We start from the raw sequence: 22,927 nt of genomic DNA on the forward strand, positions 1-22,927 counted from the left end.
TGTTTGTAGTGTCTTTTTACTTTTAAAATTTGTTGCAATTTGATATTGATTTCAGTTTCTTTTTACTAGTTGATGGTATGTCTGTGCACAAAAATCTCATTCTTAACATTCATCAGAATTCATTGATCAGTAACTATATCAAAAACTACTTTTAAAACGAAATCAACTAGAAGAATTTTTAGCATTTTCTTTATCTAGAGTCTTTAGACTGTCCTATGAAAGAAAGTACTCATGTTAGGAAGAAGACTTCTAAGTTTTCTTACAAACTTGTGGCTGCTTTCTGTATCATATCTTAACTGTATATTCCATCATATTTTTCCCATTTGTCCACTTTCACATTGAAGCCACTGAGTCTCAAAATGTAGATTGATATGATTTGGAGGATCATATAATTTCTTTATCTTCTGCCAAAACTATTGTTTCATAAACTGTAATTATTTTCATAATCATTTTGCATATGCTCATCATGAGCACTTTGAGTTCATGATCAGTTATCACATGAATATAAATTTCTTGTTTCTTTTGGATACATGAGAGAAACATCTTCACTATTTCCTTTGTTTATCTTTTCAAGGGAACTCATGAACCATCAGGCTATTTAACTGGAACTTCCTTTATCCTTTTGGTTGTATTTATCCTGACAGTATCAGTATTGATGTACTGCAGTTCCTCTAATAGTGTACCAACTTGTTGGTCTTTGGACAAAGATTTTACTACAGTTTAATGTCTTACACTTAGAATAGAATTTATAAGTGGTCTAAAAACTCTAATTTGTAAAAGCCTCTAGTCTCTTTCCCATCATCTTACCATGGTTACTGAAGCATAAAGGAACTACACAAGACTTAATTCCATTTTGGTATTTTTCTTTGTTTCATCTGTTACCATAGCCAAATAACTTATCAGTTAGTGGTCAGTCTATTGATGATGAGTTTCTTTTGGTTAGGTTTATCCTTAGACTGTAGACTCGGTCTAATGTTGATAGGTGAAGCCTACTTAGCATGTTATTACATGTCAAGGTATAGCTCCAGTGTGATATTCATAGCACCTATAGATGCTATGGATATGGCAGCACAATTCTGAATCACAAAATATAACAGACTCTTCACGTGAAAGACAGAACCAAAACATTTATTCAGACACCAGAAAGCCAAATCCCAACACCAGAAAACCAAATCTACCTTAGTAACAAAGAAATCTATGCACAATAACAGTGCAAGGGCCACTACCATCCCCAAGCCTTCCCACTGTTAGACTTCCTACAAACCAGCTCCCTTAAATAGATCACAAACAAGCTCTCTCACTCATGCTAGTTGGTGCTTGCTCTCTCTTTCCCAGCTCTGACTCTTCTGACTCATTTCCTGCTCCATCAGTTCAGCAAAATCCTCCCACCACAATCTCCATGTGACCCAGGCAGGTCACAAGGGCCTATTCCTGGATGGGAAAGATCTTCCCATTTAAACTGCCATTACACCGGGTTTGTTGTACACTAGAATAATTTTCAAAAAACCCAGAGTCACTCCCACCCAACAGAGGCAATGGAGTAAGATTTTGTGGAGCTATACTAGTAAGGCAATTTGAAGATCTTCCCTACCCCTTAATAGGCCCATGTGACCTGCTTTGAGCTTTGACCCAGTCCACAGTTTGAGTCACATGAAGTCGATGGTGGGAGGAGCTTGCTGAATGGGTGGAGTAGGTAGAGTGCAGCAGGAAGAGAGAGTGAGATGGAGTAAGGCAGAACTTGGAGAGAGCAGGTAAAGTAGAGCTGCTAGCAGTGAATGAGAGAGGGAATGATTTTGTCTAAGGGAGCTTGTTTGTGGGGAGATTTGATAGAGGGAAGGCTTGGGGATGTCCGTGATCCCTGCATTGATAATGTGTACAGATTTTTTTGTTACTGTGAAGGATTTGGCTTTCTATTGTTTGAATAAATGGTTTGGTTTTGTCTTTGAGGAGGAGAGTTTGTACTTTGTGAATTTGCCCTGGAAATATGCATGCATATCATAGTGGCTGCTGTGGGTATTGTATTGGCGTTACAGGAGCTACCTTTAATTATTACCATGGAAAATTCATGCCTATTGTTAACTATATTCATGCATGCATATACAATATTAGTAATATATAACAATACATTTTATATATTACTTTATGAGATTAATTATTTCATGAAGATTCAGGTATTGGGATAGAGAACTAAATTTAGTTGTTGTGGGATTGGGAGGGAGGGTTGTCATATTCTTAGGATGATTAGTTGAATATCTAGAAATATTCTCGATTAAGTAGGTTAATAAGTTAGTACCTAGAAAGAATCCTAAAAGCATTTCCAGGGAAGGCTGAAGACCATCTTCTACTTTACAATTTTACCTAGGGATTGTACTGGTTGTTAACGCAGAAAAGCTTTCTCAAACTGTAGATGGTGTTTTCCAGGGAAATAAATATTAAGAGTTAATGAGACCCTTATTTTAGAATCCCAAGAAATTGTTAGTGACATATGCTGCCAACCATTGGCTGAACTGGCTTCTTCCCATTTTGTTACATATTGGTTCATCACCTATGTTCTGGTCCTATCAACTTTTAATATCTACTGTGATTCAAATAGAGAGAATATTGGTCAGGATCTCCAGTCCTTCAGTGGGTTATAGCACCTTCAGGAGAAAAAAAATAAAAGTTTAATATTCCCCGCCCCCCCCCCCCCCCCTATACACACACACTTTGGAGAATGAAATCATTCAGGTCAGGAAACTGGGCATATTCAGCAGACTTATGAGGTAAATTATATGGAATAGCAGAATGGTAGATTGTCACACCAAGAATGAGTTCTTTGATCTACGTTTCCCCAAATAAATCACAATAATCTCAACTGTCGAAAAAAGGAATTGATTTCCCAATAGACAATGCTTTACCTGATTCTTTTTATTTACTTGCTATATAGTTAAAGAGGATTAAGTTTTCCATTAAAAAGAATTCCCATATGAGTTCTCCTCTGTTCCTTCCACTTTACATGTGTTTTTCTCCTTAGATCATAATGGGAGTGATTCTGCTCTATAACTTACTTGGATTAAGTGCGCTGGTCGGTGCAGCTGTCATAGTGTTACTTGCGCCAATTCAGTACTTCATAGCTACAAAGTTGGCTGAGGCTCAGAAGAGCACTCTGGTAAGTTCCATCATTTGGCTTCTCTCTTAGGAAAATCTCATGCTGCTATTTATTTTCAAATATAGGAAATTGATACATATCACTTGGGATATCTTGGAAGGATATTGCTCATGTATTTAAGCTTGATTCTTGAATTTTTATATTATCATGGGCAGAAAACATTAATTTATCATGTCCAAAGATCATTTGAAAAAAAAAGAATTAGAAATCCTAAACTTGAAGCTCTTAGGTTCCTAAACCCCTCATGTGCAGATTTTGATATTATTAATTACTTTGAAATTATAAGACTTTGAACCCCATTCTAACATACTTTGCCTAAGGAATTAAAATTAACACAGTACACTCCCTTTGATCCAAATATATACATATATACATATACATACATACGTACACACATATATGACAAGAAAAGGGTCAGTTTTGATGCTTCTGAAAACTAAATTTCCCAAGAGTAGAATTACAACATGTGATGAGATATGGAACTTAAGTGAAAAACTTCAGTGGCAGCTGTTTTGGTTAAATATGCTCCTGGTTAGCTTAGCAAGGAAAGGAAAAAAAAATCCTTGACCTTCTTTGGCTCTACTGTTCCATGGAAACATTTCTTATTTGAGTATGAATTGGCCCATTTTGAAGGAATATTTGAGAATTATGAAGTTGTTGACAGCAATCTAGAAATAAAGTTTGATTAAATATGAACAAGTAATCTCCATAAATCTGTAACATTTACTATGGCTTTTACTGCTGAAAGAATTGTTTCCCATGATCAGTTTTCTAACTAGTCTGTTGCATGTGTATCTTCTACTTCTTGCACTCTGTACCTTGTATCTCTCTGACTACACATGGAAATTTCATGTGATTAAATTATGCCTTCAAAAGCTATGTACACTACTTCTTGAATGTCAGGGGGAACCCTAGAATAGCGATATCATATTTGAAGTACTTGACCCACTTAAAACATAGATCAAACACATCTCTTTCAATATGTTTACTTTTATTAATCAGCCAGGGGACAAAATTATTTCCAAGCAAGGTCATTTCATAACATAATAATACAGTAATAGTAATAAAATAGCAACATAACATAGCTCTTACAAATCTAGGACATACTTTGCCAATAGTACACACTTTGTTAGTGAGAGATATGGACATACAGAGGGATTAAATATGGGAGCACATGTCTAAGAACTACATGTGACCATGGCACTAGTGTGGAGAGGCAGCTTGTGCCTCTGATGGCTCGGAGCCATGAATGCCTTTAAATGATTTCATCATGCTGTTTTCTTTGTTTCAATCTATAGGTGAGCTAGCCATTGTCTCTTCCTATATGGTATCCGGGGGTCTCTGTCTAATCTCTTCACCTCCTTCCTTATATGGCATAGTGTTGCCTAGGAGTCTTCCATCCCTCTTCTCATATCCCCAAGGAATCTGTCATAAAGTTGATGTGAAGGCATTTTTCTTACTTCTTCCATGGCATGTTTTGTATTATTTGCCCTTAGTCCAAATTTTGCTACTTATGGCTCTGAAAAAAAAGTAAATTACATCCCTCAACAAGATAGGACAAATGCACTTCCTCTTTGTGACCCCATATCTTCTAGTAGACCTCTTGCTTTAGTGTTAGTGTTCCATCAAAGAATCAAAAGATGCAGAAATTTTTTGAAGTATAGGGTTTCTTTTTTAGAAATCATGTCATCCAACACTTGGATTTACAGATAAAGAAATTGACATGCAGAAAAAAGAAGTGTCTGTCCCCATGTCACACAGCCGATTGGTGGACAGAGCCAGAATAGAATGTAAATCTACTATTCAGTCTAGAGTTCTCTCTAGCACACATCACTACCTTATTCTTTCACTTAAAGTCTTTTTACATTTTCTTGTTTCATTATTTTGCAGGATTATTCTACTGAAAGGTTGAAGAAAACAAATGAGATACTAAAAGGCATCAAGCTTTTAAAGCTATATGCCTGGGAGCACATATTTTGCAAAAGTGTAGAGGAAACAAGAATGAAGGAGCTGACCAGTCTCAAAACCTTTGCACTTTACACATCACTTTCCAGTAAGTTCATAAGTTTAGAAGTAGGACAAGACATTAGAGGTAATCTCTCTCATTTTACAGTTGAGGAAACTGAGTCCCAGGGTGATGAAGTGATTGCTTAATGTTGCATAGGTATCAAGTAGGAAAGTCTGGAATTTAAATGTCAGTCTACTTGACTCAGACCTCCATCTACAATCAGTCCACCCCTTGTTGCCAGGATAGCGTTAAAGGTGACTAAAAACCGTTTATATTCAATTTGACTTAAATTTGTGGTTCTGAAATTTTTGAGGTTCATGTGAAAAAATGGTTGGTCATCATGTTCAGTGAGACATTTAATCCACTAAATTTTTAGTAAATATGTTATAATTAATATTGTATTTTATATTATAGCTTTTTATTGGGAGAATTTCTATTAGTGTCCAATTCAAGGACATAATTTTAAAATATTTTATTATTATAGTGATCCCAAATCATCTCTCTAGTACTTTCATTTGTATTCTTTTACTTTTTAAATTATGTAAAGAAATTTTAAGTACCAAATCTTTTTTATTTTCCCCCAGTTTATCATGTTGCCTTTTTAAAAATTTTATTTCCAAATCAGAAGAAACTGACCCCAAATATTTTTCAACCACTTTCCCAATACCATAGAGTACTGCAAGTTCAGAAAATGCCAACTAATCTGTTCACTTAAAACTTAAACCAGACAAATCTGCAACAAAATTATACCCTAGATAAAGAAGCTCAGACCAATGTTATTTAATACCAGTGCTATTGTCATTTTAGCCAAGTACCACTCCAAGTCAAGAATGGTCTAGATCTCAAAGAATATTTCAGATCATCCTGGTTACTGCCTAGTAGGATTTTGTTGTGCTGGTTCTTTAGTGAGATTGCTAAATATCACATAGAGATGACAGTAAGATTTAGAGCTGGACAAGACTTTAAAAATCTCCTGAATTCTGAAAACAACCACTTAAATGATGAACTGGTAGGTGAGGCAGATGCCTTTATTAGTAATAGCCACATTCATAACAAAGGGGCACCAGGTAAGTGATTTCATCTGACTACTTCAGGAACCTTAATGAAAAGATCCAATCTTGTGCCTCAGTTGATTGCCTTCAGGATCTATTAATTCTCTGTTTGGCATTTGAAGCCCTTCACAATCTGACTCCTTCCTATGTTTCTGAACTTCTTATATTTCATTTTGCTTCACTATGCTATGATCCAGTGACACTGACCTCTTTGATGTTCTTCTTACATGACATTCCATATCCCAACTCCATGCCTTTTCACTAGCAGTTCCCCATGCCTGGCATGCTCTCCCTTCTCACATCTTCCTTTTAGCTTCTGTGGCTTCTTTCAAGATTAGGTTCAAGTCTCATCTATTGCTAGAGGCCTTCCTGGGTTCTTACCTCTCTCCCCTAACTCTCAATCCTCCATTATTATTGCTTTTTCTCTGGGCTTACACTGATGCTGAGTGAAATGAGCAGAACCAGGAGAACATTGTACACAGTAACAGCCACGTTGTGCGATGACTCATTTTGATAGACTTAGCTCTTTTTAGCAATGCAAGGATCTAAGACAGCGCCAAAAGACTCATGATAGAAAATGTTATCCACATCCAGAAAAAGAAGGATAGAATCTGAATGCTCCTTTTTTTTGTTTCTTGTAGTTTCTCCCATTGGTTCTAATTCTTCTTTACAACATGACTAATGTGAAAAAAAAAAAGGTTCAATGTTTTTGAGCCTCAGAAAAATCCTGGGAAGAAAGTACCACAGATAGAATTATTATTTCCATTTTACATATGAAGAAATTGAGACTTAAAGTGAAGAAATGACTTGTCTATGTTAATATAACTAGAAAAGACAAGATAGAAACACAGGTTTTTTTTAAACTTTGAGTCCAACATTCTTTCCACTACTACATCTTTCCTCTTACCCTTTGAAAGCAGAACAGAATATTGGGTGAGTAAGTTTTTAGGGCAGAAAATGGGTTCATGTTGAAGGGAGGGAAAAGATGAGGTGCAAGAAGTGACTCAGGGTTGGTATATGGGCAGCAGAGGAAAAGAAGGGTACCCAATCGCTAGAGGGAGGTAACCAGATAAACTTTATCTACTTGACTGTTTTGAATAGGGCTATCCCTGTGAACTCCAATGCGACCTGAGTGCTAGTTCATGTAATCTATTTCTAGACTTTCTGAGAGATACAAACATATATACATACATGCAGATATATGTGTATATATACAAACACATATTTGTATATGCATTTTCAGTTATTAGGAACTAAATATTCCTTTAGATGGTTTCACTTTATTTTCACAGACAGCATAGAAAAGTGATGGAATTTCAGGCTTTGAGGTTAGATGTAGAAGAGTGTATTATAGGGGAGCATAAAAAGCATTTTTCCCTTTCGCGCTCAGGGTGTGTCCATCCCGTGCACAAAGGAGAGTCAAATATGGAAGATACAAGATACTTTTTTCAAATTGTTTTTCTTCTACATTTTGAATGATGTTCTGTCTACATCAATATCCCTGAAACTGAACAACCAGTTGTTACTCTGTGCTGAGTTCCTTACTGATAGTTGGAGACTCCTGTTAGATTGTTCTCTTTCCTTAGCTGGAGGAGCTTGCCTACATTCATGGTGGCTGAGATGATAGCTGGGAGAAAGGGCAAAGTTCCCTTCCTTAGTCCATAAAAAAAGTCCAATTTTCCATTGCCAAGCAGCCTTGTGCAGGGTTTATATATACAGTACTTCATTACCCAAAGATCGATTTCAGTTATTTAAGAAAAAGGCGAAGCTATACCTTTTTGATAAATTTGAGATAACTTCAGGTTGTTCTAATGGTAAGAATTTTCATTTGAGCTTGAAAGAAAAGGAAAGAAATGAAAGAAATGAATTAAATGAAAAGGACATTTTAAGAATAGGGTAGAAGTAGCCATGATAATGCTGAAAAAATGAAAGAGCTGAAGTTAAGACCTGGCCTCTGCCTAAAATATGTTTCCATGTTCATTGGGTTAATTTGTTGTCGCTGTTTTAGATTTCTACTAGTCTTAATTTGGGTTAAGTCAATACTGATTCACTTCTAGAATTGAACACATTTCTTTGACTCTGCTTCTAGGAGGCCAGAAAGGGTTGTTCATTAACAATTATAAATATTATAAATGAACAGTTATAGATGAGGTATGATGAAGACAGCAGTATAGTAATATAGAGAATGTAGTCTAGAAACTTAAATTCTAGTTCCAGATATTTGACTAATTGTGTAACTCATCATCTCAAGGTCTCTGTAAGAGTGCTGTTTTTATTTATGGGAAACAGTCATGTGGCACTGTTATCTTAGGTGTTTTAAAAATATGACTTTTAAATTGTATAGCTGGAGTTGATATCCTAGTAATTGAGGACAAAATATGAAATCCATTTTTCCTACTTTTAACTTCAGATAATGTATTTATCATAGGCAAACACTTAAACAATTTTCTAAGCTACTGGAAGCATTGTGTGCATAAATGCTTCCATTATGTGAAAAGTCTCTCGATAAAAAGAAATAAAAACAAATCATGATATTGTGGGGGAGTTATTAGAAGTGATGTGAAAGCCCTGTCCTTAATTTGTATAACCGACATGCTTCATTTTAGTTACTTCAACAAACCAAGCAGCACTTCATTTCTATGGGAACAGAAAAGAATATGTACAGGCTGTGTAATATTATGCACAGTATATCATATCCTTCTTAAAGATGTACAGTTGTTTAGTTCACGATCCTTTTATGCTTTGCTGACAAAAGATTGTTTCCTAAACTCTATTATTTCCAATGTTTCAAATGTCCTTCTGTTAAGATATAATTTTATAATAATTTTGTTATACTTCCTATTGGAGTACCATGCTTGGATGACTGTGGCTAGGAGGTACCAGTTGGGAAAAGTTTATGGAATGCTATTTAACTTGGTCCCTTGTGTCTCTTGGGACACTTCAAGTAATAATAGATTGGTAATTAAACTTAAGAAAAGACTTTAACAGCTCAAAGATTCTAATCTATACATTTCCTTCCACAGTTTTTATGAATGCAGCAATCCCCATAGCAGCTGTTCTTGCAGTAAGCAAACCTTTTTTTCTTATAGGAATAAATAATAAGTAAGTGCTAGTGTTTGTAAAAATGACTTACTAAGTGTCTAGATGCCAATGTGCATCCTCTTGCTTATCCTCTTGCTCTTCTTGCTTCAAAAGCTATATTTTATCAGCTCTGGAACCATCTGATTGTCAATATAATTTTGATTGTCCCATATTTCAAATGAAAAGTAAAAGCGAACAACTTGCTATTTATAGAAATGAAAATGGTTCTGCTATATTTTGCATGTTGGCATGTTGGCATTCTCAGTGATGGGATCATACTTAAGAGAAACCTTAAAAAAACATATTCTTACTTCTTTGGAAAAATTAATATTGATTACTCTATAGATAACAAATTCGGTGCAATTTATTAAACATTTTAAAAATACCTCTTTTGTTCAAGTGAATTAAACTTGTGTGAATTTGTCACATTTTTTTTCTTTTCTACTTTTAGCTTATTAAGTAATAAATGAAAACGTTTCGATCCCTCTGACATATGAAGTCAATGTAATTTGTATGTAATATCAATGTAATGAAGTCAATGTAATGTGTGTGTGTGTGTGTTTGTGTGTGTGTGTCAGTCACTTTTGGGGGCAATTCCTAAGGGAATCTTTGTGTTTGTAATTCTATAGACCTTTGTGACTCATGCTTATACAAGTAAGAAACTATTAAAACCAGCAGAGGCCTTCGCTTCCTTGTCACTCTTTCATATCCTGGTCACACCTCTCTTCCTGCTATCCACAGTGGTCAGATTTGCAGTCAAAGCCATTATCAGGTATGTCTTTTTTTTGAAGAGTTCTAGATTGTATTTTTATTTGGCCCTTTAGACATATTATATGCACCTTACTATTTGAAAACTATTCATTCAACTTATGGTCTCTGAAATAGTACTCTTTGAACACAGGATAGTATTTAAACATGAATGATAGTAAGTATAGACCCTACCTGTATTTTGTGTATTTTGGGTTAATTCTTGTGGTTTTTTTGCAGTTTTGTAGTTTTGCATTTTCAAAGTCATATAATTTCTCTTTATCTTTTTTCCTACTTTTATCTACTCTCACAATCAGTTAACATTTATGAATTACCATTGCCAAAGTAATCTAGAAATAATATTATGGATCTTTGTGTAAGAGTTTTGTGTAACTAGTTGTGCATTTGAGAGGGCATACCTAGTATGCATCAAGGATGTCTGCTATAAGCACATGAAGACTTCCTCCAATGGAATGGGCAGATGGGTCAGGCACACTGGAATGCTTAGAGCTTGGTCAGAAATCAAATATGCCAAGGTCATTCACTGCATTCTGGGGCCACCACCAGTCATCTTGACTTTTGTCTTGAGGCTGTACTTTAATAATTCTGGAAGACAGAGTGAGGGTGATGACTGTTCAACTCTACCTCACTTAAATCCAATTCATGAGAGTCAGGACATTACCCTGTGATGTCATTGTTTCTTTTTGAAAAGGAAGGATGAACAATCATCAGTGAAGGAAAATAAAAATGTTCTGGCAGTCTTTTGATCACCCAAGGATTAAAAGAGAGTCTCTGTCCTGAATAAGTTTAGATTCTCCTAAAAAGAGACAGCAAGTTCACAGATAAATCAATATGGGGTATATGCAAAAATACATACTCATTTTTTGGAGGAAAACCGGCAACTGTGATAATCAGGAAAGGTTTTTTGAAGGAGAGAACACTAGAGCTGAGCCTTGACAGGATCTAAGAATTCCAGGAGTAGAGGTGAAGACAGAAAGCATCTCAGACATAGGAAATAACCTGTGTAAAGGTAGAGTCAGAAATGAAGTGTTGCATACAGGAAATAGCAGTTGGCCAATCTGATTAAAGCATAGTGCGTATTTGAGAAAGAATAATATGTAATCTATCCAGAAAGAGTCTGTAGCTAGATAGTGAAGAGCTTAAATTCTAAACAGACCCGTTTGTACTCTATTGTAATGGCAATGGAGAGCTATTGGACCTTCTTGAGTAGAGGTGTGATGTGAGTACACCTAGACTTTAGGAATAGTTGACTATTTTTTTTTTGAGGAGCATCTGTTTTAAGGTCTTTTTTTAACCATGTGTTTCTTTTGTTCCTAATGTCTATACAATATGTAAGGACACACACATATGTATGTATGTATTATGTAGGTATACACACATAACATATACTTACACAATGATTTTCTAATGTAATGTTTGTGCCCACATGGCTTGTTTCAGTGCATAAATGTGGCTCATAGATGACATGCATAGATATGATCTGCTTTTGCAGAGAAGAGGATGCCTAAGAGCTTTGTCTGCATTGGCAACATGCTAGATGGGTGAAAAGGACAGGCAGGATCCAGAAGTACCTTCCAGTTAGATGCTCTTTGGGTATCAAGGCACAATTAAGCCTATTGCTCCCTTTCTCCCCTTTCCCAATGTTGTTAATCTAGGGGGCTTTTAGGAACAAAAGGCAAATGAGTAATCCTTATCTTATTTAGCTCTCTCCTACCAAATAGTGGTTGCTCCGGAGACCATCCCAAATGCCATATGGAGTAAACCCCAAAGCAAAACAGCAAATAGAAATCAGAGAAGTTATACAGAATAGACTATAAACAAGAATTATACCTGTGTGAATGAGCTCTTTAGCTGCAAGGTAAGTTCTTGCTCAACCAGGACACAATAGTTTCCCCCAGAGGAGGTCTGTTTTCTGCATTCTGTAAATTTTCAGATGCATCCAGGTACATACATGATGAAACTAGCTTCCCATACCTGCCATTCCAGAATTTTTTTCTCTCCCTACCATTTCTCTGCAGTGTCCTCTGCCCAGATTATGTGCCTCTACCCAGATTTTCTGGAACCAACTAAGTAGTCCCTTTTGCCAGTGCTCAACATTGTGCTCATCATTCTCTCGTGTCAAGCAAGGCTCAAGAATCTTCCCCCATACGTAGCCCACAACAAAGGACCGTCCCTCCTTAACCCTACTTAAACTATATCCCCAACTTTATGCACCCCATGCACTTTGAACTTTCTGAATATTTTAGGGCAAAATAGACTTGTCCATAAAAGCTGAGACAAGGCAAAATTACAGATTTCATTAACCCTGGAAGACTGTGAATCCATAATTTTAGGGAGGGTATAATAACTTCCAGCCAAAGTAACCTGAAGTTATATTTGTATTTTTTTTTATTTTAAAGGGACTTCAGAGATCATCAAGTTGAACCTTGTCCTTTAACAGATAACAAAACTGAAATCCAGCTATGGAAAGCAGATTATCTAAGGTTACTAGTGTCTCCTACATTATAACAGAACTAGGACTATAAGACAGATTTCCTGACTTCCTAGCTGGGTGCTCATTTCCTTACTCTAATGGAAGTTGCAGTGCACCGAAATTATTAAATTATTTGTTACAATATCAGCACAATTAATTTCTCTGTTGTGTGATGTTAATTATGATAGGATTCAGAGCTAGAAGGGACCTTAGAGGTAATATGGATCAAATTCCCTAGATGAAGAAACTGAAGCCTGAAATGGAAAATGATTTAATTGAAGTTACATAAGTAAGTAACTGAAGGAGGTTTGAATTTAGATCCTTTGACTCTGGGTCTAGTTGTATTTTTCTGCCCCTTTACAAGATAGGTGAGATTTAGAGCTCAGGTCTTGCAGACCCTTTATGTACTGATTTCCCCTATTCATTGTTGTTGACTTTCACTCTTGTTCAGTTGTTTCAGTCCTGTTCAGCTCTTCATGACCTCATTTTTGGACTTTTCTTGGCAAAGATACTGAAGTGGTTTGCCATCTCCTTCCTTAGCTTGTTTTACAGATGAGGAAACTGAGGTAAAACAGGGTTAAGTGATTTGCCCAGGGTCATGTAGCTAGTAAGTGTTTGAGGCAGAATTTGAACTCACGTCTTCCTGACTCCAAGCACACTGCACCGCATAGTTGCCCTTTCACTCTGTCTTCTGAAAAATCATGTAGATCACTCATTGATTTTTGCAGTAACACTTGCAATTCAGGCCTTATTCAAGAAGGAAAACTATTTCAAACAATATAATTAATAAATCACAAAGCATGTATTATTTTGTTCTCTGTTTTCATTTTCTTCATTAGCATTGGTTCCTTTCATGGTTATTTTTTAATTCAAAATATTATCCTCTTCAGCCACAGAGTTTGTAGAAAAATGATAACATAAAAAGGTATAACTACTGAAATCAGTAGGATTACAAATATTAAGAGGATAGCGTAACAGAGAATTTTTAAGCCCTTTTTATGTTTGGAAATTTGTAAACCCTTTGCAAAGAATTCTACTTTAGCAGGTACTGAGAAATGGTAACATCCCTTCACGAATGATACACTATACTTCTTTTTCCCATTCTGACAGAGGAGTGAAAAGGCACTTACCAGCTTGAGAAAGATAAGACTGTTTGAAGGCTGTGCTCCAGATACCTCAAAGCTTCCACAGGATAAAATTTCTGCTTATTTTGGTTCATGGACTTGACAGAGATGGCAAGTCAACCCAACTTTCACTGTGCGTTTATTCTGGGAACCCAAAGTAGAGACTCCCTAATAATTGTTGCATTTTGCCAAATTGGCCAGAATCAATCTGCATTTTCAGTTGTGCTTAGGGGACCCGTGATCTATCTTGGATGCCAATTGGCCTATCACAATTTGGACAGTATCGTTATGAGAGAAACTAGTCCACTGGTTTCAGAGTATCCCTTATAGGATTGGAGAAATGGCAGTACTTGACTTTGAAACTTGTTTGACTAACTCATTCTGATGGCCCCTTTTCAAAGTATTTAATGTTTGGAGGATATTCTAGATGCTTTGGTTAAATTCGCTATTACAAGGAAATTTTATATAGCAGTGAGAATTGGGGGAAGTTTTTCATAAAAGGAATGGAAGTTCTCCTCCTTGTACTCTAGGACTGTGACTACAGTATGAAATCCAGTAATTAACTGAGACAATTATGTAATAGTTCAAACTGTATCCCCAACTTCATGTACCCCATGCACTTTGAACTTTCTGAATATTTTAGGGCAAAATAGACTTGTCCATAAAAGTTGAGACAAGGCAAAATGCCCTCCATTACATAAACCCTGAAGCAGGCTCAACAGTGTTTTCAGGACTGGTTTCTCATTGTCCAGTCTTCTGTTACATTTGTAAATAATCCTGAATTATATTTCTTTTACTTCATCATGAAACATGATGAAGAAATTCAAAGATGTTTAATCTTTTACTTAGCGTAGTGATATTCAAAGATATTTAATTGCCAAGTGGATTTTATAGCTGTCCATTTAATCATGTTCAGCAAAAGGCATCTGGGTTCTGGAGTCACACGCCCTGGTGATATGCACCTGCTCTCCTAGGCAGACATACAGAGTAAATACTCTGCTCTCTGTGGTTTCTAGAGAGTCGATGGCTTTCTTTCCCTCGGCTCTGTCTCTCTTCATGGGGTAATAATCATTTATTGTCTGCACAGTCAGGAATCTGCATGGTCAGGAATGATCTCTGAGATTCTTTATGCTGTGAATTCCACTTTCTTTCTGATCTTACTCTATTTCTGTGACAGTAAATTGTGATTACACAGAAGCAGACAAACATACTTATTGTTGTATATAACATTTGTTTAGCATAGAATTGATGGGCAGATAGTAGATCATGAAGAGGAAACAATGAAAAACAAATTAATAAAATATCTACCAACTGACTCTGAGCCTGGTCCTCTTTTAAACTTGGGAGATCCTTCTAGATAATAAGATCAATTGAACCCAGGACATTGGAAGTGTGCAGTTCGAATTCTTCCTTAAACAAATGATTATAAACAAGAGATTACTATAGAAATGAGTTTTATTGATTCTTTCTGTAAACCAACCCAAAATTCAGATATAGATATAGAAACTGTGCCTTTGGGTCTTTTAATCTGAGACCAACAACATGGGAACCATGGGAACTAGGCTTGGGATCCAGGTGGGCACAGAGAAGATAGTTGTTTTTGTTTCGGGATGTCCTGTCACTTGTGAGGAACATTAAGTTCCTTTAAATGCGTTAGTTCATTGCCAGTGGACAGGGTAGGTGGACCTAGTGTGTAGCCTGACCAGGCAGAAGCTGTTCCTCCCTTGGACTCACATCCATCCTTCTTCTCTGACCTTAAACTCAGTTCCTTCTTACCACAGCTCTCTCCTGTCACTTCCTGGCCACCTTTCCTCTCTTGTTTGCAGTGTAAGTGCACTCTCATTCTCTCAGGGGGAAAAGGCAGCTGTACAATAAGGGACATTTCAATTACTGTTTTTCAAAAATGAGATAAGACCCCTGAAATTTGGGAAAATTACTTTTTGTTGTGTTGCCTTGCTCTCATATATCTCCTAAAGGAATGTAGGCTTGTCTCTTCTATGGCTTTTGCCATCAATCAGATATGTTACTGCTATCTATAATGGAGCACTTATATTTCAACCAGTTCCCTTTATGTTAGTCAAAAAATAATAATATCTAATATTTATGTGGTGCTTTAAGATTCATAAAATATTTTACAATGAATTATCTCAATGAATTATATCTTACAACAATATGAAGAGGTAACTGGTGCTATTATCTCCATTTTGCAACTGAAGAAACTGTAAGTGATCTGCCCAGGGTCACGCAACTAATAAGTGACTAAGGGCAAATGTGAATTCAGGTCTTCCTGACCCTAGGCCTAACACACTGTCCACTGCACCATCTAGCCACCTATTGGGTGCCAAGTATTGTGTTAGCTAAGAGCTTATGGTGACATTATAGTGACATATAAGAAAGAGTTTGTGCCCTGAGGGAGCTCATATTCTATTACACGAGACAATATATGTAAAAATTTATACATACATATATAGATAGATAGATAGATAGATATAGAGAGATAAACACATATTGAAAGTTGGATGGTATTATTATAATCAGAGAAATACAACCTCTGTCCAAAAAACTTAGGTTGGGCATTGATGTGTAAGATGATGCCGAAAAATGAAAGAATTACTCATATAGTTGAAGCTGAAATCCTTTTGCTTTGAATTGTATAGAAAAATGATGTGTATATACATACACATATGTTTACATATATGTGTATATTAAATATATATAAGTATACATATATATATACTTTTTCTGTGATCTGTGTAACTTCATTTTATATAAAAAATTTTATTGATGTCTTTTGTTTTTATATTATAGGCATTTCCTCTCTCCCCCATTCTCTCCCAGCTTTCTGAAAAATAGAAGCCTGTTTGGCAACAAAGAAAGATCAGTTAAGAGTATTTATTGTACCTTAACATTTGATACATATCACAATGGCAGTGTATATTAGTATTCTGCCTTAGTAGTCCCTTATCTGTTTGCCAGAAGGAGGATAACTATCTCATTCATCATGTTCTATTTAATTTGTAAGAATAGACATTTTAGTTATTTGACAAGGATGGCATAGGAGATAGAGCCGTGGTACTCGAGTCAGAAATATCTCAGTTCAAATCTAGCTGTAGAAACTTACTAGCTGTGTGACCCTGGGTAAGTCACTTAATATTTGTTTGTCTCAGTTTCCTGAGGCACCTGCTTCACAGAGTGGTTGTGAGGGTCAAATGAGATAATATTTCTAAAACACTTAGCACAGTGCCTGGTACATAGTTTGTGCTATTTAATTGTTGATTCCTTTCCCCTTGGGTAGATACTCTAACCAGTGGGTTGAAGAATAAGCTGTTACGGATCAGCTAGGGGAGGTTTTCCATACATATAAAAGAGAGAGAATATCCTCTTCTGTGTATGGATAGTGGAGCATGTTGAAAAGAATCTGTGTTAGTCAACAATCAAAAAACATTTTAAGTGCTTGCTATATTCCAAACACTATGCTAAGCACTGGAGATACAGAGAAGGGCAAAAATTGATTCCCTTCTCTCAAGAATCTTTCATTCTACTGGGGAGACAGCATGTGGATAACTATGTATATACTTATATACAACCTAAATGGGAGAGAATATCAGAGGGAAGGCATTAGCAGTGGACATTGGGGGATACAGGAAAGGCCTCTTATAAAAGGTAGAATCTGAGCTGAGTCTTGAAAGAGGCAAGGGAAAGCAGGAGGTGGGAGTGAGAAAGGAAAGCATTCCAGATATGGGAGACATCCAGTAAAAAAAAAAAAAAAGGTTAAAAGTTGGTAGATGGAGTGTCACATGGGAGAACAGCAGAAAGGAAGGTGTAAGAAGACTGGAAAGGCAGGAAGGGACTAGACCATGAAGGACTTTAAAACCAAACAGAAGGTTTTGTATTTATCCTGAAGGTGGTAGGAAGACACTAGAGTTTATTGTGTAGGGAAGCAACATGGTCAGAGTTGCACTTAAGAAAGAACTCTTGGGCAGCTGAGTGGGGATGGACTGGAGAGACTTGAGGAACAAAGACTGTTACAGTAGTCTAGGCTTGCGGTGATGAGGGCTGCACTAAATGCTAAAAGCATGAGTGGAGAGAAGGGGACATGCATTATGGTGATACTAACAAGCAGATGTAGTGACAGATTGGATAATGTGGGGTATGTGCAAGTGAGTTGAGAAAGTGAACCTAGGAGACTGAGATTGATGATAGTGTCCTTGATAGTACTAAATAAGTTGGGAAGAAGAGTTGACTTGGGGAAGAGATAGAGTTTTGTTTATGACATGTTGAGTTTGAGATGTCTAAGGAGACCTCCAATTTGAGATGTCTGTGATGCAACTGGAGATGTCAGGGCTTGAGCTCAGGGAAAAGGTTATGATTGGATAAATAGATCAGAGAGTCATCCACATAGAGATGATAATTGAACCTTTGGGAGTTGAAGATATCTCCAAATGGGATAGTGTAGAAGAAGAGAAGCAGGTCTAGGACTGAGCTTTTGGGGACACCTATTTTTAGTGATTGTTACTTGGAGGAAGATCTAGGAAAGGGCACTAAGAGGGATTGTTCAGATATTTAGGAAGAGAACCAGTAGAGAGCAACATCATGAAAACCCAGAGAAGAGAGAGTATTCAGAATATCATGACTGACAATGTTAAAGTTACAGAGAGATCAAAAAAGTTGAGGACCAAGAGAACCATTAGATTCGGCACTAAAGATATCACTGATAACTTTGGAAGGAGCAATTTCAGTTGAATGATGAAATTAGAGATTAAACTACAGAGGGGTTAGAAGACAGTGAGAAGAGAGGAGGTAGAGGCCCTGCTTGTAGACTATCTCAAAAAGTTTAGCCACAAAAGGAAGAGGGATAAAGCATATTAGTTAGCAGAGATGTTATGATCAAATGAGGATTTTTTTCCCAGGATAGGGAAGACATAAGTGGGTTTGTAGGTAACAGAGAAGGAGCCAAAAGACACAGAGAGACTGAAGGAAGATTAGTGAGAGAACAAGAGGTATAGAGGGGGCAGTCTTGTATATTTGCCTTGGAAAGAGACAAAGGTGACAAAGAGATAGTGAAGGAAGTCATCTAAGTGACATGAGATGAGAAGGAAGAGAGAAGTTAGAGCTCTTGGTAAATGGCCTCAATTTTTGGTAAGGTCCCTAAATGAGAGGGTACCATTGGTATTCTTGAAGAACTAAAATATCTGAAATAGTTGTGTTATGGGATAGGGAATTGATTAGGAAGGTGTAAAACAATTGCCTTGATGAGTGAGGGCTGAGTTGACATTATGTAACGTAAATTTATAGTGCACCCAGTCAGCATGGCTTTGTGACTTTTTTCAGCATCATGAAGCTGACACTTAAGGAAGTGGATGGTAGGAGTAATCCAAGGTTGGGATTTGTGATAGGATTAAGGGACAAGAGACTGCATTCTGTAGGACAGTGGAGTGTTCCAGGCACTGGAACACTCAAGTGGTCCAGGTTGGAGGAGGAGGATAATGTAGCTAGTTGAGCAGTTGTGACTTGGGAGGGAACTGAAAGGTTGAGGGATTGGAAGTGACTGAGGGTGAAAGTCAAAGTTAGGAGTTGTAAGGCAGAGGGAAAGATGATAAAAGATTATAATCAGATAAAAAATTTTGGAATTCACAAACACGGAAATGGAACACTTGTATATAATGGGAAAGGCAAAGGTATGACCATCTCTGTGTGTAGCTGAGTTGGTCTGAAGGATTGGTTCATGAAAATTTAGTGGACTGTTCATATCCTTTGATCATTTATCAGTTGGGGAGTGACTTGTATTCTTATGGAATTTACAAAGTTCTTTATATATTTGAGATATGAGACCTTTAGCTGAGAAACTGTCTATAAAAATTTCCCCCAATTTTCTGTTTCTGCTTTCCTTATGTTCTTGACTACATATATTTTATTTGTACAAAACCTCTAAATTTAATGTAATCGAAATTATCCATTTTGTCCTTATTCTGCTCTCTCTTGTTTACTTAAAAATTATTTACCTATACATAAGTCTGATAATATGTTCCATATTTTTCAAATCTTGTAATATCTCAATCATGTATCCATTTTGACCTTATCTTGGTAAGTGGTGTAACATATTGGTCTATGCCCAATTTCTTCCATACTACTTTCCGGTTTTCCCAGATGGAAAAGATAAGTGAGATGCCCCATTTAAAATAATTCTAGAGGGTGCAAAATACCTGGCCAAAACAAGCCCAGAAACTGTATAAACAAAATTATTAAAAAACTTTTTATAGAAATAAAATCAGATTTAAATAATTGGAGAAATATTAATTGTTCATGGGTAGGCAGGGCCAGTATAATGAGAATGACAATTTTGCATAAATCAATTCATATATTCAATGCCATCCTAATTAAATTACCAAAAATTTATTTTATTGAATTAGAAAAAATAATAATAAAATTCATTTGGAAGAACGAAAAGCCAAGAATAACAAAGGCACTAATGAAAAAATGTAAAGGAAGGAGGTTTAGCAGTGCCAGATCTTAAACTATGTTATAAGGAAGTAATTATCAAAACCATCTGGTGCTGGGTAAGAAATTTAAAGGTAGATCAGAGGAACAGAATAGACATACAATTTATAGTAACAAATGAATATAGTATTTTTGTATTTTACAAATTTAAAGACCTAAGTTTTTAGGATAAGAATTATTTGGTAAAAATTGTTGAGAATTAAGTAGACAGAAGAACTGCAGAGTTAGGATATTTGAAGGACTATAAATATGCATGGTGAAATCCCTTAATATGATGGCAGGAGTTAGGGGGAAAACAAGAATGTGAGCTGAGCACCGAACTCATTGAGGAAAGAAAGAGGGCAATCTAGGAGTCAGTAGATAATAGTGACTAGAATCCAATACATTTGGATTGAATGAACATAAAAGGATGAGAGGTTCCTGAGTGACGGTAATGGAGGGAGTGTCTAAAAGTGGCAAGGTAGAACAGTTATGGCTAGCATTTCATATAGTGCTTTGCAAAGTGCTTTATATATGTCTTACAACAACCCTTAAAGTAGGTGCTATTATTTTCTCTCTTTTATAGATAAGAAAAATAAAGCTAAGAAATATTAAGTGACTTTCTCAGTGTCCCACAGCTAGTATAAGTCTGAGGCAGTATTCAAACTCAGGTCTTCCTGACTCCAAGTTAAGAACTCTGTTTTATTATATTACTTACCCATGTGAGGTGACTAAATTGACTCCCCCTGACCATGACCAGTAAGTTAGTATGAATCTGAGTAAAGGTGTCACCAGTACTGGAAAGAGCAGCCAGAGATGTTGTGTTATCAGGAGGGACTGAGGCCTTAATGAGAGCCAGAAGACAGAGGAAGGTGAAAGGAAAAGTCTTAAGATGAAGAAAGGCAAGTTTGTCTGCTTCTAAGTAGGTGGTCACACATGACCCTAGGAATTCTGCAGGAGTGAATCCCTAAGGGTGCTTCTCTTTACTTCTCTTGACAGTTCTCAAATGTCAGCCATATCCATATCCATGCCAAGTGTAAATGAGTTACAGAAGAGAACATTAAAAATGGTAGAGGAGGTTAAGCTCTCTTTTATGTGCAGGGCTGAACAGGCAAAAACCCATCTTTTTGTTTTAGTAACCTTCCACATATTTCAGTGAGATTTTCTAGACATCTGCAAAGTGGAGGTGAGAATTGATAGGAACCAACTTTGCTTAAAATATCTGAGTATGGCCTCAGCTGTATGTCCATATGTAATGACATGTATGGACTCAGCTGTATGTCCATATGTAATGACATGTATGGCCTTAGCTGTATGTCCATATGTAATGACATAGTCTGAGACTGAAAGATGTGAGGGCAGGAAGCCCTTTCTTTTTATTTTGAAGGACTACATGTATAAACTGCTTTTTATGATTAACTCCAATGAACACATTTCAAGAACACAACTATATATAAAGCTGATAGAAGTGGAGAAGCAACGAGTAGCATTTGTTGAAAATAAAATAAGAAAAAGTCATTTTGATTATGATTCATCAATCAACAAACATTTATTAAGCACCTACTCTATGTAGGCACTCTCCTAGCCACTAAGATTACAGAGACAAAAGTGAAATATTCACTGCTCTCCATCAAAAGCTCATATATTCCATGGAGAAAACATGTATTTACAGAGTGCTGTGCTTTGAAAATTTGCAAAGTCGACCTTTGATGACCAAACAAATGCCCTTCATAAATAACACCTGGCTTCCATTTTCCTAGGAATAAAACATGAATTGCTTTAAAGGTAGCCTGCCACAATAGATTTTATATATTTCAGTATTGCTATAGAGAGACACAATTTCTAATGTAAATAGGATCACACATGAATCATAGTAAACATCTTGAATTAAATTGACCTTTTACTCATTTAATGAGTTGGTTGGGAAAACAAGCCATAGAGATTTATCTGAGATGATTTACCTTGATCCACACATACACTGATATTTAAAAGTATCTACATATGTTTATCTGTCTAACAAAAGCTACACTTTTATTATCTTTACTTAACAAAGCATGTTTGTGTCCACTTTCATATCTCCATCATAATAAAGTGGATCCACCCTTTTGCTTTACCAAACTTTTGCAAGAAAATCATTACAAATTTACATTTTTGTTGTTGTTTTCTTCTTTCTCTCTCCCTAACAGATTCTATTTTCTTGATTTGATAACTAATTAAGCCAGTATGCCCTCAGGGAGATAATTATAGATTAGATTTTAAAGTAGTGAGATTTTGTATAATAGGATCTTCAGAAATTTTAGTATGATACCGTACGGTTTTCTTGCATACTTTTTGGGGGTGAGGGTTTACTCTTTAATTAAGTTCCATTTATTCTGTAACAATTAGTCAATCAGCTAGCACTTTTTAAGCACTTGCCATGTAGCAGGCATTATGCAAGGTCATGGGATACAGAGAAAAAAATGAAACAGTCCTTTCCCTCAAGGAGTTCCCATTCTAATGGAAGAGGCAACATGCGTTGACAAGGGTGTATGAAAAAGGCATCCAGGGCAGATTCAGAGGCCCCTGGACAGAGTGATGCACTAACTGTTGGAAAGACCTTGTGCAGAAACTTACATGAAATGAATTTTGAAGGAGACTAGTGATTCCAAGAAGTAGAGGGGAGGAGGAAGCATATTATAGGTATGAGAGACAAAAGGCACAACACAGGAAGAAGCATCCTGCATGAGGAGGAGCCAGATGGTAAGGTTGGCTAGACTGTACAGGATGTGAAGAATGAAATAGTAAGCCAGGAAAAGT

At 36.3% G+C, this 22,927-nt stretch overlaps 1 protein-coding gene across 6 annotated transcripts in view; it reads left to right on the forward strand.

Moving 5' to 3' along the window:
- The window catches only part of ABCC9 (ATP binding cassette subfamily C member 9), a 195,277-nt gene that overhangs the window by 50,066 nt on the left and 122,284 nt on the right, over nucleotides 1–22,927 (forward strand). For all 6 annotated transcript variants that reach the window (XM_072653528.1, XM_072653532.1, XM_072653530.1 and 3 more), the window contains 4 exons: nucleotides 3,014–3,148; nucleotides 5,039–5,201; nucleotides 9,232–9,272; nucleotides 9,919–10,061. In XM_072653528.1, coding sequence (XP_072509629.1) covers nucleotides 3,014–3,148; nucleotides 5,039–5,201; nucleotides 9,232–9,272; nucleotides 9,919–10,061 — 482 coding nt within the window. The remainder of the gene's footprint in view (nucleotides 1–3,013; nucleotides 3,149–5,038; nucleotides 5,202–9,231; nucleotides 9,273–9,918; nucleotides 10,062–22,927) is intronic.

This window comes from Notamacropus eugenii, chromosome 3 (assembly GCF_028372415.1).
Source record: "Notamacropus eugenii isolate mMacEug1 chromosome 3, mMacEug1.pri_v2, whole genome shotgun sequence".
NCBI classification, from domain to species: domain Eukaryota; kingdom Metazoa; phylum Chordata; class Mammalia; order Diprotodontia; family Macropodidae; genus Notamacropus; species Notamacropus eugenii.